Source organism: Oryx dammah, unplaced genomic scaffold (assembly GCF_014754425.2).
Source record: "Oryx dammah isolate SB20612 unplaced genomic scaffold, SCBI_Odam_1.1 HiC_scaffold_2, whole genome shotgun sequence".
Classification (NCBI taxonomy): Eukaryota; Metazoa; Chordata; class Mammalia; order Artiodactyla; family Bovidae; genus Oryx; species Oryx dammah.
Window position 1 is genome coordinate 120,317,475 of NW_024070186.1, and position 12,134 is coordinate 120,329,608.

A 12,134-nucleotide genomic window follows, 5' to 3' on the forward strand; every position below is an offset into this window, starting at 1 on the left:
GAAATTTTCAGTTTTTAAACTCCATTTCTATTAGAGTCCTTTTCTTTCTACAATAAGGCTGTCTGAAGCAACAAAAAAATTAAATTCTACAACTTTGGATACTTTCCAGTAAAAGCAAAGAGCTAAGTAAGCACAGGATAAATACAAAGACTACATAGCTACAGATGTCTGCTGGACCAAACAGTGTGTGCAAATGAATGGAATCAAGCTAGACAGTGATAAAAAGAAGACTGTGATATCCGGATTTTATTTTGTAGGTAATGTAACACCAGTGAAATATCTGAATGTGGAAGATATGATGAAAGCTGTAGTACTTTAAGGAAATTTTAATGTCACAAATATGCAAGAAATATTAAAGCAAAGAAATAAGAAATTACTACATAACAAGGGTTAGGTAAAGAGAGTCTAACTTCAGCAGCTAAAACAGAAAACAGTACTATAGATATGCTACATCCAGATATGCCAAGAAACTGCACGTATGAAACAGACCATCTCTAAGGCCAAAATCACAATGGTGTCACAAACAGGAAGGAAAGAGAACTAAAGCTTGTGAAACAGGGAGTTCAAGAAATCTGATATAAATTGTTACATTTTAAAATTAATTTAATTTCCCAATTATCCAATTTATCTTTTTCTCATAAGTAACACTGTCATACATTAAGATTCTTTTATCTTTCTTCCAGGTGGTTTTATACCACTAAACAAGCAACTTAAGAGGTATAATATAATTACAAGAGGAAACAGTATGCATTAACACTCCCGCCTAATCCAGGTGAACAATTTAAAGGCATGTTTGCTTTGGAAATGTGACAGCAAATGACAGTTAGTCAAAAAAGATTCACCAAAAACTACTTTAGGGACTTAGCTGGTGGTCCAGTGGTTAAGACCCCATGGAGCAGAGGTTCGATCCCTGATCGGGAACTATTAATAAGATCCCACATGCTTCTCAACACAGCCAAAAATACAATACCTACAAGCTACTGTAGATACAAGGCACCATGTATAGTCAAACTCTAAAATTTGGGTTTAACCCTAGGCTCTACCATCAGCTCTGAAAGCTCGGGAAATGACTCAACCCTATTTTCCAATAAGTGATAGCTGTCCACAGGATTAATGAATTAAAACACACAATATGCACAGAAAAGTAACTGCCATATAATAAATACCCCAATTTAGCTATTATTTATATTGTGCAAGGCACACAGGTGGGAGTGATTGTGAAATAAGGAAGAATCATCAATTACAGGAACTATTTAGGGAGACAAAAGTACCTTTAACAACTTGAGAACAATTAGTATAGTACAAGATCAGAAATAGAAAAGATTAATTCAAGTTTATGAAATTCTTCAAGCAAAAAGGCTTTAAGTAGTTATGATGCTTTGTTCAGAAAATATCCCATCAGATAAGTAACACAGCTGGCAGTGAACAGCAAGAGATTCCTTCAATCCTTAAACTCATTAACTCAAATATTACTAATTTCATACTTGAGATTTAAGTTGTTTTAAAACTTAAGATGAAATCTGCCAACCAAAGAACCCTCACTAAGTGACTCAGGGATTTCAGTAACATTTCATGACTATACACAAGGAATTCTGGAGTTTCTGGTTTAATATTGTGGGGCACATTATGATTCACAGTAAATATCACTCAACACTTTACTGAAAGACTACAGGAAAGGTTCAAACTAGGAAAAATAAAGCTGAAAGGATTTAGTGCACTCTTGGACAATGCAGAAATATTTTCCAACTCTAGCAAAGGGCCTAATGCAGTTCTCACCTTAAGACATCTAAAATCAGAGAGTTGAATTCAAAATAAGTTTAGGTAAATCAACCTATTGATGTATTGTTTTCTCTTATGCTTGATTCACTGACTTACAGATTGCAGATGTTCAATAAATACATGCATATAAACCCAGATGTAGAAAGTCTTGCTTTCCAGCACCACAGCTGTGCTACATGCATTCAAACTGGCTAGATGCACACTTCCATCACTTTCTCCAAAGCATGGCCATTAAACCCATCTTGTCAAAATAAAATGAATTCTGCATTAATATTTTTGTTTCACTTGATACTATTTTAGTAGGTTTTGTCATAACATCTAACACCTACTGAAAAAGAAAAACTCACAACTTAACTATCATAAACAACAGACTTTCTAGAGATTATTCTTAATCTCTAGATTAAGGACTTTGGTAAGAGCACAAAATCTTCTAAAAATAATTTAAGTCTGCAGGAAATAAATTATTATGGCAGGATTTGGATATCAAATGTAAGGATCCCTACAGGACTCACAGATGTGCTTTAGGTCCATGAATTCCCTGACTTATGCAAAAATTATAATATATGCAGAGGATGAGATAGATAGTATCACCGACTCCATGAACATGAATTTGAACAAACTCCAGGAGACAGCGGAGGACAGAGGAACCTGTGTCCAACAGTTCACCGGGTTGCAAAGAGCTGGACATGAATTACTGACTGAACAACAACATATGCAAACATATTTTTTATAGAGAACATAGCTCCCTTTTTTCAAAAGGTCCCCCACAACCCAAATTTTAAAAGGGGCATTTAAATTTGTGAAAATAGATGCTGAGAAACAGTTTTCATTCATTTTCATGACTTTTTAAGCCATAAGAGCCATTTTGCTAAAATACAATATTTCTGATTATCTTTTTTATTTAGTTATACCATTATTCTTTAAATCCTTTTCTGGAGTGCTATTACACTAACTGGGCTTAACTAACTAGTCTTCCTTTGGCATAAAAATGTTGCCTTTCTGATAGCCCAAGAATGTCTTCCTGTGTTTGCCATTTTCAAGTTGATTTAATAAAACTAGAGAGGGCTTTTTCTATTACTTGATATTTTAGTAAGATACATGAAATGTTTTTTGGTATTCTAGACACTAGTAAAACATCCAAATACAACAAATACATTTTCATTTTAACAAAAAAGGATACTGATGTGTCACTGTCAGCTATAGCAAATCAGCCTCCAGTAAATAGACCAGGTATCCCCTGGTTTGACCACTGAATTACTAAGAATTAAGTGCACTTTTGGATGTTCTCAAAGGCCTGGCCAAGCTTTAACCGTCATGAACAAATTTCAATTCCTCTAAATCTTTCTCTGAACAGAGATACATACTTCCCCAAAACTGTTTCTAGGCATCTTGCTGGCGGTGGTGGTTTAGTCTCTAAGTCACATCCAACTCTTGTGACCCCACGGACTGAAGCTAGACAGGCTCCTCTGCCCATGGGATTCTCCAGGCAAGAATACTGGAGTGGGTTGCCATTTCCTTCTCCAAGGCATCTTAGGGCCCTCCAGTATATCCTACTCTGAACTTTAGGTCAGTAAATTTTAATGGGAAGTTAAAATTTTATCCTAATTTGGGGCCCAGAAGTTTGTGCATCCACATATTAAATTCCAACAGATTATATAACCCCAAGACCACCACTAATGACCAGAGCCAAAGACAAAACCTAGATGCAAAAAAAGTCTTTTATACAGTAAGTTAAGTGTCTTTTACTCATTCATTCACCCATTCACTTGGACATTAGGTCCCACTGTGTTGCCAGCTGTGGGGATTCAAAGGAAATAAAATACAGCTCTAATTCTCAATTGTGCTTAGTCACTCAGTTGTGTCCAATTCTGTGTCACTCCATGAACAGTAGTCCACCAAGCTCCTCTGTCCATAGGATGCTCCAGGCAAGAATACTGGAGTTGCCATTTCCTTCTCTGGGGGAATTCTCATTTAGTAGATCAGAAAGATTTCACATTTTTAAAGGGTGACTGAAGGGACATGCAGATTGCAGCCTAACTTGAACATTACACATTCAAAAATTCAATACTGAACATACCTACAGGTAATTTCTGCCCATCCTGCGCATCTTCCTTTGGAATCATTTCTACAGTATTTGACAGCAATAGAAGAAAGAAAACGTGAATAATTTTAAATTTTATCCTTTACTAAGGATATCTATCAATTACATGTTAAAATGATACTTCAAACTTAAAGAACAGCAAAAAAAACCTAAACAAAGCACTATTCTTACAGCAGACTAAAGGGATTTCCCGCCTTTATTAAGTTCTTACTTGGGGATGTATCAATTTGTACTCTTCATAAGTCATGGCACTAAAAAAAAATTTACAAAGATCATTCTTTTCCTCCTGTTTCCAAAATTTTGTAAGTCACCTTAGATGATCATGAGCTGAGTTAAAGTTTAAAAAAATTAATATGTACAAGTACCTCATCACAACATTTCCCAGCTGAATTTTTTCCAAATGACATTTCTGTAAATTAAAATTATTAAATAAATTCAGATTCAGCAAGCAGCTGCTAGGTGATAAGGAATTTAAACTTAAAAGCAAGTGTGTAATCTGGCAATCTAATCTTGTAACTCAAATCCAGTAAAACAAATTAGAAGTGCAAAAATCCCAATAATTTTAATATATGATGTGAGAATATATCTCAACATATGTTTAATTTGGGGTATTGGTCACCTAAGATCATTCAAGAGAAAAAAATTCATTTAAATTAGAAACTGGGTATACCTTTTAAAAAATTTCAATAGTATAATAAATGCTCTATAAAACTGTTAGCTGAGAGCTTAAAGAAAAAAGTCTGTTTTAACAAAAGCACTTATTACCCAAAATACTTCAAAAAACGTTGCGTATTATAAGATATTTTGATTGGACAACAGATAACTCTGAAAAACGTTCATTAAATATTTTAAGAAGCAAATTAAATTTTTCTCCACCAGCTAAATTTCTGTACTTTTTCTATGAGAATGTCATTCAAGTTTCTAAAATAACCCCTGACTTTAAACATCTCTAAAATATGTACTTCTTTTTAAAGCAATACTGTCATTAAGATGTACTTGTAAAATTACTTAGATTTAGACAAAAGTAACTGAAAAACTTAAAGGGGAAGCCTTGAACACTATTAATTTTTTCCCCATATGAAAAGTACAGATAGCAGCAGAATACCCACTAAGTGAAAATATTAACTGATTTCGAAGGCACACTGTTAGTTACAACATCTGAAGTGGGATTTATTTGACGAATTGCATGAAATTTTCAGAATATTTGCTGCAACTCAAGTAGAAAAGAGGCAAGTGTTCACATAATATGTTAGCTTGTAGTCAAGAAAGACATTTCAACTAAAATATGTCAACCCCTCAATATGAAACTACTTAGACATTACTGATGTAGTATTTGGATGAATTTCCGTATAGAAGATTTTTCAGACTGCCACTGTACTCAGTGCTTCAAGGGCGAGGTAAAATTAGTTCTCTTTTGTTCAACAGCGCCTAACTTCCACTAGATGAATCTTGGTCTCCAATCCCACTGTCCAGTGCCTGCCTTACATGGAGTTGTACTTCACTGGGCCACATAAAGTGTTTACATGATAAAAGGCTTCTAGGTCACTTGGTTCAAATTTAATAGCTGGTTTCATTAATGTTCCAGGAGCAAGGGAACTCTCTCCTATAATTCTCAGGTTGATAAATTTGATTTTCCAAGTATTCTCCACAAAAGGGCAGCGGATGAGTCCAAAAATTTGTTCAAAAATGCCCAAACAAGCGTTTCCTCGGTGGACAGTCCCAGCAACTCCAACCATAACAAGACCATGGGGAGAAGCAGCACATTTTAGTCCATGGGAATCTAGGTTGGGACTGAGAAAAAGATATTCCTCTTTCACTAGTGACAGCAGACGAAGGCTCACAATTTCTGCTCCATGGTAGTCTATCACATTTTGTTCAGATGTGTTGTAATAAAACCTAAGCTTGACATCGTGCCAGAAGTGCTGTGGCCCCCATTCATCTTGAGGTGGTCCCAGAAGAGGATTCTGAGAATTCAGAAGTTCAAAGAACCACTGACAGAATTCTTCACCTAATCGACGAAAATCAACCTTTTCGGCATTTTTTTCTTCTTTCTCCTGCTGATTAATAAAACCAAGGTTAATTCTCGTATCTATTTTCTATCTAGGCTATTTCAAAGTCAAGTTTTAATGTACTAGTTGTAGCAAAAAGGAAATGAACCACCTATGAACTCAATGATAGTACATTCTTTCTCAAAAAGGGGAGGTCATTTAAGAAATTCAGTTTAAACTTCTGATACTTCTAGGAAATTAAGACTCAACCAAGTCTCTTAAAATATCAGCATGAATTAAGTCAATAATAATGACTTACATAAGCATTTTCTCTTGATTGTGGCAGTGAATCACAGGTATGTTACCTGTCAAAACTTTCAAACTGCTTTAAATGAATACACTTTACTGTGGTATATTTCATATGCAGCAAAGTTTATAATAAAACCAGTCTTTAAAAGACACTTCTAAATTTGATTGAAATAGATTATTTTCTATGATTGGGATTAATTTCATACACAGGAAATATGTTTTCCAAAGGAAACATTGTAAAAATACACCTGAGAGACTACCATTCTATTCAACATGTATTCCAGAGCACAGTACTTCACCTAGATGTTTAAGATCTTATATTTACTGGGCATATGCCCAGTACATTTACATACTACTAAATGTACTGGGCACTGTGCTTGGCACTTAAGTGCTATTTCCTTCTATCTTTACAAGTCTTATGACACAGATTTATTGTTATGCCTGTTTTATAAAGAAAAGAAGGCCCCCTGATTTGAAGTCACATCTATATGATTTCAAAGTTAACACTCTGTCCAGTATATTACGGAAGCCCTAGAATATCCTCTCCTAATGTGAAGGCAAACATCTCTCACTTAATTTAATGTAAGTGTGTAGTTTGAAAACTTCAAGTTATCTAAAGGGTCAATAGGTATTTAAATATTCACACAGTATTTAAAATGCACAGTAGAAATACAAAGAAATACAAACAGCCAATGTCAGTGGAGGAAGTTACTAAAACAGGGACTTTTTTTAATAGATAACAAAAATTTCTTTCATTTTTGCAATTTAATGCCAAACAAAGTCTTCAAAATAAGAAAGGGCTTACAATAGCATTCTTTTAAAGACGGGGGAAAAAAAATTAGAGAACCAGAGGCTAAATTAAAATTAAATTGACCCTGCAGTCTATCTTGGAGAGGGGCATGGCAACCCACTCCAGTATTGTTGTCTGGAGAATCCTTTGGACAGAGGAGCCTGGTGGGCTACAGTTACAGGATCACGACTGAAGAGACTTAGCATGCATGCATGCAGTCTATCTACCGTCTTTAAAAATCAAGTCTCCATTTGATAAAGGGCTGCAAAACATTTTTTCCTCACAAATCAACAGAATATCATATATACACTGAAGTGAAGTCACTCAGTTGTGTCCGACACTTTGCGACCCGTGGACTGTAGCCCACCAAGCTCCTCTGTCCATGGGATTCTCCAGGCAAGAATACTGGAGTGGGTTGCATTTCCTTCTCCAGGGGATCTTCCCGACCCAGGGGTTGAACCCAGGTCTCCCACATTGCAGGCAGATGCTTTAACCTCTGTACCACCAGGGAAGCCCTTAAACACAAGAATACAGTCTCTCAGAAAACCTCCTATAGAGACACAGAACTTCAGATCCAAGGACTAACATTAAAGATTTCAAGGGAGGAAAGGAAGCCAGATTGAAAGAAGGGGGAGGAGGTGGGGCGGGGGGGGGTGGGGGGAGCAAAAGGGGTGGCCTTATAGATGTCTCCTGCCACCTACAGATACCCAGGGGTTATGGGACTTTTCCCTGGGCCTCCAGAGAAGGGAGGACTGGAACTCGGCCCTACCAGAAATCAAACCTAAATATAAAAAAAAAAAGATTCAAAAGGTAGGGGATATATGTATACCTATGGCGGATTCATGTTGAAGTTTGACAGAAAACAACAAAATTCTGTAAAGCAATTATCCTTCAATAAAAACAATTTTTTAAAAATACTTTGTCTTAGGTGCTTTACTGCTCCTTTAGGATGCAAAAGATATAAGGCTAAAATTATAAAAAATAAACATTAATTAACCATGTCACTCCAGACCTATGATTATCTAAAGATTCTTACACAAACTATGGTTTAGGATTATCACTATGAAATCTGTTTTACCTGTTCAGAGGGTCTAATGTCCTCTGTCTTAACTGACTCTGGTGTTTCCTTCAATTTTGGTTGTAACTGCTTTTTCCAGTAATCCTTTGCATGCTGAATAAGATTGTGCTTTTCAGTAGCTGGAGGTATAATAACACCCTGTGTTGCCAAGTACTTAAATATGATTTCTCGGTGGACTTTTCTTCGCCTCAAAAGTTCTTCTACACTTTGACTGTAGACTAATATTGCACGAATGGCATCTAAAAGAAAATTGTAAAGATTAGCAGAAAATCATGAGTCACTTGTAAATTTGTCCAGGGTTAGCAGAAACACTATCAAATGATATTTTATAAACTCTTCTCATGGCATTATTGCTTTTGTATGAGATGGTTATCATTTTTAAAAACCAGGAAGTGGGTTGTCAGGTTTTGGGTTTTAAAAAAATTCCTTTATAAATTTCCCTACCTAAAATTCCTCCTTCCTTTTACTTCTCATAAAGGATTGTGAATTTAAGCATTTTAAAGAATGGGTGTATTTTATTTTAAGAAAAACACTGAATAAGAGGAAAAAAAAATTTCTAATAAGGCCAATAGACCTACATTCATTTACAATCTCTAAAAACAGACAAAATTACAATTCTTTTCAGTTCAATCTCCTTACTCTACAAATAATTAAAGTCAGGGATACACGAGGCATCAATAATCATACTTGTAAGAAGTGGCAGAGCCAAGACCGTCTCTTTTTTTTAAAAGAATTTCTGTTAAACAGACTACACATTATTTTTTATGTATGAGGTATTTAAGTAGTGAAAGTCACTCAGTTGTGTCCGACTCTTTGTGACCCAATGGATTATACAGTCCATGGAATTCTCCAGGTCAGAATACTGGAGTGGGTAGTCTTTCCCTTCTCCACAGGATCTTCCTGACCCAGGGATGGAACCCAGGTCTCCGGCATTGCAGGCGGACTCTTTACCAGCTGAACCACAAGGGAAGTCCAAGAATACTGGAGTGGGTAGCTTATCCCTTCTCCAGGGGATCTTCCCAACCCAGAAACTGAACCGGGTCTCCTGCATTGCGGGTGGATTCTTTATCAACTGAGTTATCAGGGGAGCCCATATAAAGTATACAAAATGGCAATAAAATGAACTCCTTTATACACATGACATAGCTTAAGACATAGGAATAATCAGTATCTTCGAGGTCCTCACTTTACCTTTCCCTACATAATGCTATTCCCTCTCTCTCTTTACCTTACATGTAGATACTCTCCTAACTGCTATTTATCATTTCCTCGATTTTCGTTCTTTTTGGCTGCCCCTTGGGGCTTGTGGGATCTTTGTTCTTCGACCAGGAATTCCAAGGATTGAACCCAGACCTCCAGCTGTGGAAGCACAGACTCCTAACCACTGGACCACCAGGGAATTCCCTCAATTTTCTTTATAGCAGTACAATGCAACCATGTAGCCCTACAGAATATAGTTTAGTATTTCTTTGAACGGTCTATAAACCTAATCCATCATATTACTGTAATTTTAATTTTTGTTGTTTCTGAGATAAACAGAGCTGTAGTCAACTGATTTTCAGTACTGTACCTAAGATAATTACAGACTATACCACAAGGTATTTACTTTTGTTTTATAGACTTAGTATACGTATCCAAGTACTAATACTATTGCTTTGAACATCCCCACACTATTGGTGAATGTGACTAAAACTATAATAGATTTAAATGCTGAATATAATTGATGGTGGATCTAAAAGCAAACAAGAAATGAAACTACCCAGTACACAAATGTCTCCCAGCCCAGAAGGGCAAGGAGAATGATCATCACCCGGAACCTGTTACGAAGGTAGAATTTGTGAGCCTGCTCCAAAATTACTCAAAATCTGCATTTTAACAAAATCCCCAAGAGATTCATGGGCATATTTAAGTTTGAAACACTCAGGTAAGCAATCTTCCATTTTAGGAGATAATATCAAACTTGTTTTCCGAAGTAGTTGTTCCAATTTACACTCCCCAGTAGTTGTCAAAGATTTACTTCACAAAATAAACAATACTTGAAGTTTATATGTTTAGTTTTTGGAAATTTGGTACATATAAAAGAGACCATATATTTTCAAATTTTATTTCATTGCTTTCTAAAGATGTTGACTATCTTCTCTTATGCTCTCCCCGCCCCCTCCACCACCCCAGAAATGATTCTTCACATCACCTAACATTTTTGTACGGGGTAGTTTCATTTCTTGTTTGCTTTTAGATCCACCATCAATTATATTTTAATCTATTCATCAGTAGTGTTAGAAGGTGATTACCATGTAAAATATATAAATGCCAAAGAACTACATTAATTCTAAAATTATTTTCAGTCTAACTTCTTAGAAACTCATTTGGTGTTCATGGTTCACTTTCAAATGAATGATCTTAAATGGCGAAAACGTAAAAGGTCTTAAAAGAGAAAGGCAGTTTTAAGAGGCAGACTCTGATACTTAAGTCATAAGCTAATATAGGAGTCAGAAATTTTCCCATTTTAAAGTAAATTTCAGCAAATTTAAAATAAAACTAGTCAGATAATATACAAAATGATAAAGGCTTAATGCTTAAGCTACTCATTACATTACAACCAAACAGTATTTGTAACCCATGAAATCTACTCTACCGAAATCTTTATTTGGCTCTGAATGCAGTCCTAGTACACAGAATCATCTCTGAAAAAAAGCTGGATCCAAAAAGAGACATAAATTCAAACTGTCTGCTGCTCTTTTATCACAGCAGTTGTTTTAAGCTCATAAAGCAGCAGACTGATAGTGTTTATGATATCTTCCCCAAGCTCAAGAAAATAAGCAGCAGCTGATACTCCTCCCCTGATCGAAACTGAAAAAGGAGAACACCCGACTTCCCGGAATTTCTTTTAAAAAACCACTATTCACGTACCTTGAATTTTCGAAACGAAACAAGCAGCATTTGCCCATAACATTTAAAGGATTAAAACCTGGAAAGAAGCGCCATTTTCAGCCCACCATTTCCCCCAGTGCTTGGCGAGGCGGGGATGAGCCATGGATGGCTACGAGGCAACACAGCAGCTATACTGTCCACGATTCCCGGGGGTTCCGTCCAAGTGCAGTCGCGGACCGGCCGCGAGAGAGACCTACCACGGCCTTCACTCACACGCTCCGGCAAGCTGGGGGCCGAGTGAGGCCTGAGGAGAGATGGCCACTCTTTGGGGGTTGGGGGGTGGGGTCTACCCTTACCTTGGCGGTCCTCAGGCTGCACCAGACGGTTGGTGATAGTGTCGCACAGGGCCATGATCTCATCGTTGTCCAACAGGCTGAGCAGGTTACGACAGCCCTCCATCTCCGTGTAGCTGAGCCCCGTCATCTCGACCCCCAGAATGGGGGTAGAGGACGCCGCCAACAATGTCGCTTCCTTAGGCCCAGCGGGCCGGCGCCTTGGCAACAGATACCGGAAGTGCCTTTCCGGCCGTTCGCCACCAGAGAGCCTCGGTTATTCCGGACCCGTAGGCGGAAGTCGTAGTAAATGAGGGCACTCAGGAAACTCGGTGCTCCTATCGGTGGTTCCGGGCTGCTGGGAACTGAGAGAAGTATCTCGCATCTCACTTTAGGGAAGCTCCGCGTTTACACCGGAACGCCGGCATTCCACAAGAGAAAACGAAACCCTCCATTCCTCAGGAGTCACGCCTCCAAAAGAGCGCCTGGGAGGCCTGCGCAGTACAGGTGCGTGGAAAGCTGGCGGCGGCCCCCGTGCGAGGCGAGCTCCCGTGATGCAGCGGGGCGGCCGATGGAGGTGTCTCCTCCCCGCCCGCGGGTCCGGCCCCTCGACAGCGCTCGAAAGTTATCTGTGGCTACTTCAGAGCTGGGTGGTACACCTGAAGTTTTATATTCTTAAGTTACATAGTTGTGTGTTGAAACAGTTGTGTGTTTAACATTGTACTTGGAAAAGTTTAGGAAGAAAATCACCTACCCTATGCCACGCCTGTCCGCCTTTCAGCTTCTCTGGCCAACAAGCTGGGGTCCGCTATTGCTTCTCTCCTGATCCTCGCCGGCTTGGCTTTAGTCGAGGCATTATCGCGAATGGTTTAATGCTGGGGAGTCT

At 37.8% G+C, this 12,134-nt stretch overlaps 1 protein-coding gene across 2 annotated transcripts; it reads right to left on the reverse strand.

The window, feature by feature from the left end:
- Nucleotides 1–228: 228 nt before the first annotated feature.
- On the reverse strand, nt 229–11,804 carry CUNH3orf38 (chromosome unknown C3orf38 homolog). 2 transcript variants are annotated; one of them, XM_040226872.1, is made up of 3 exons: nt 11,273–11,804; nt 8,046–8,284; nt 229–5,934 (listed from the first exon to the last, which is right to left on the reverse strand). In XM_040226872.1, the coding sequence occupies exons 1-3, from the start codon at nt 11,397–11,399 to the stop codon at nt 5,362–5,364; spliced, it is 939 nt and encodes a 312-aa protein (XP_040082806.1). In that variant the 5' UTR covers nt 11,400–11,804; the 3' UTR covers nt 229–5,361. The 2 variants fall into 2 exon arrangements, with proteins under 2 accessions (XP_040082806.1, XP_040082797.1); XM_040226863.1 differs by having other exon boundaries at nt 229–5,937.
- Nucleotides 11,805–12,134: the final 330 nt, after the last annotated feature.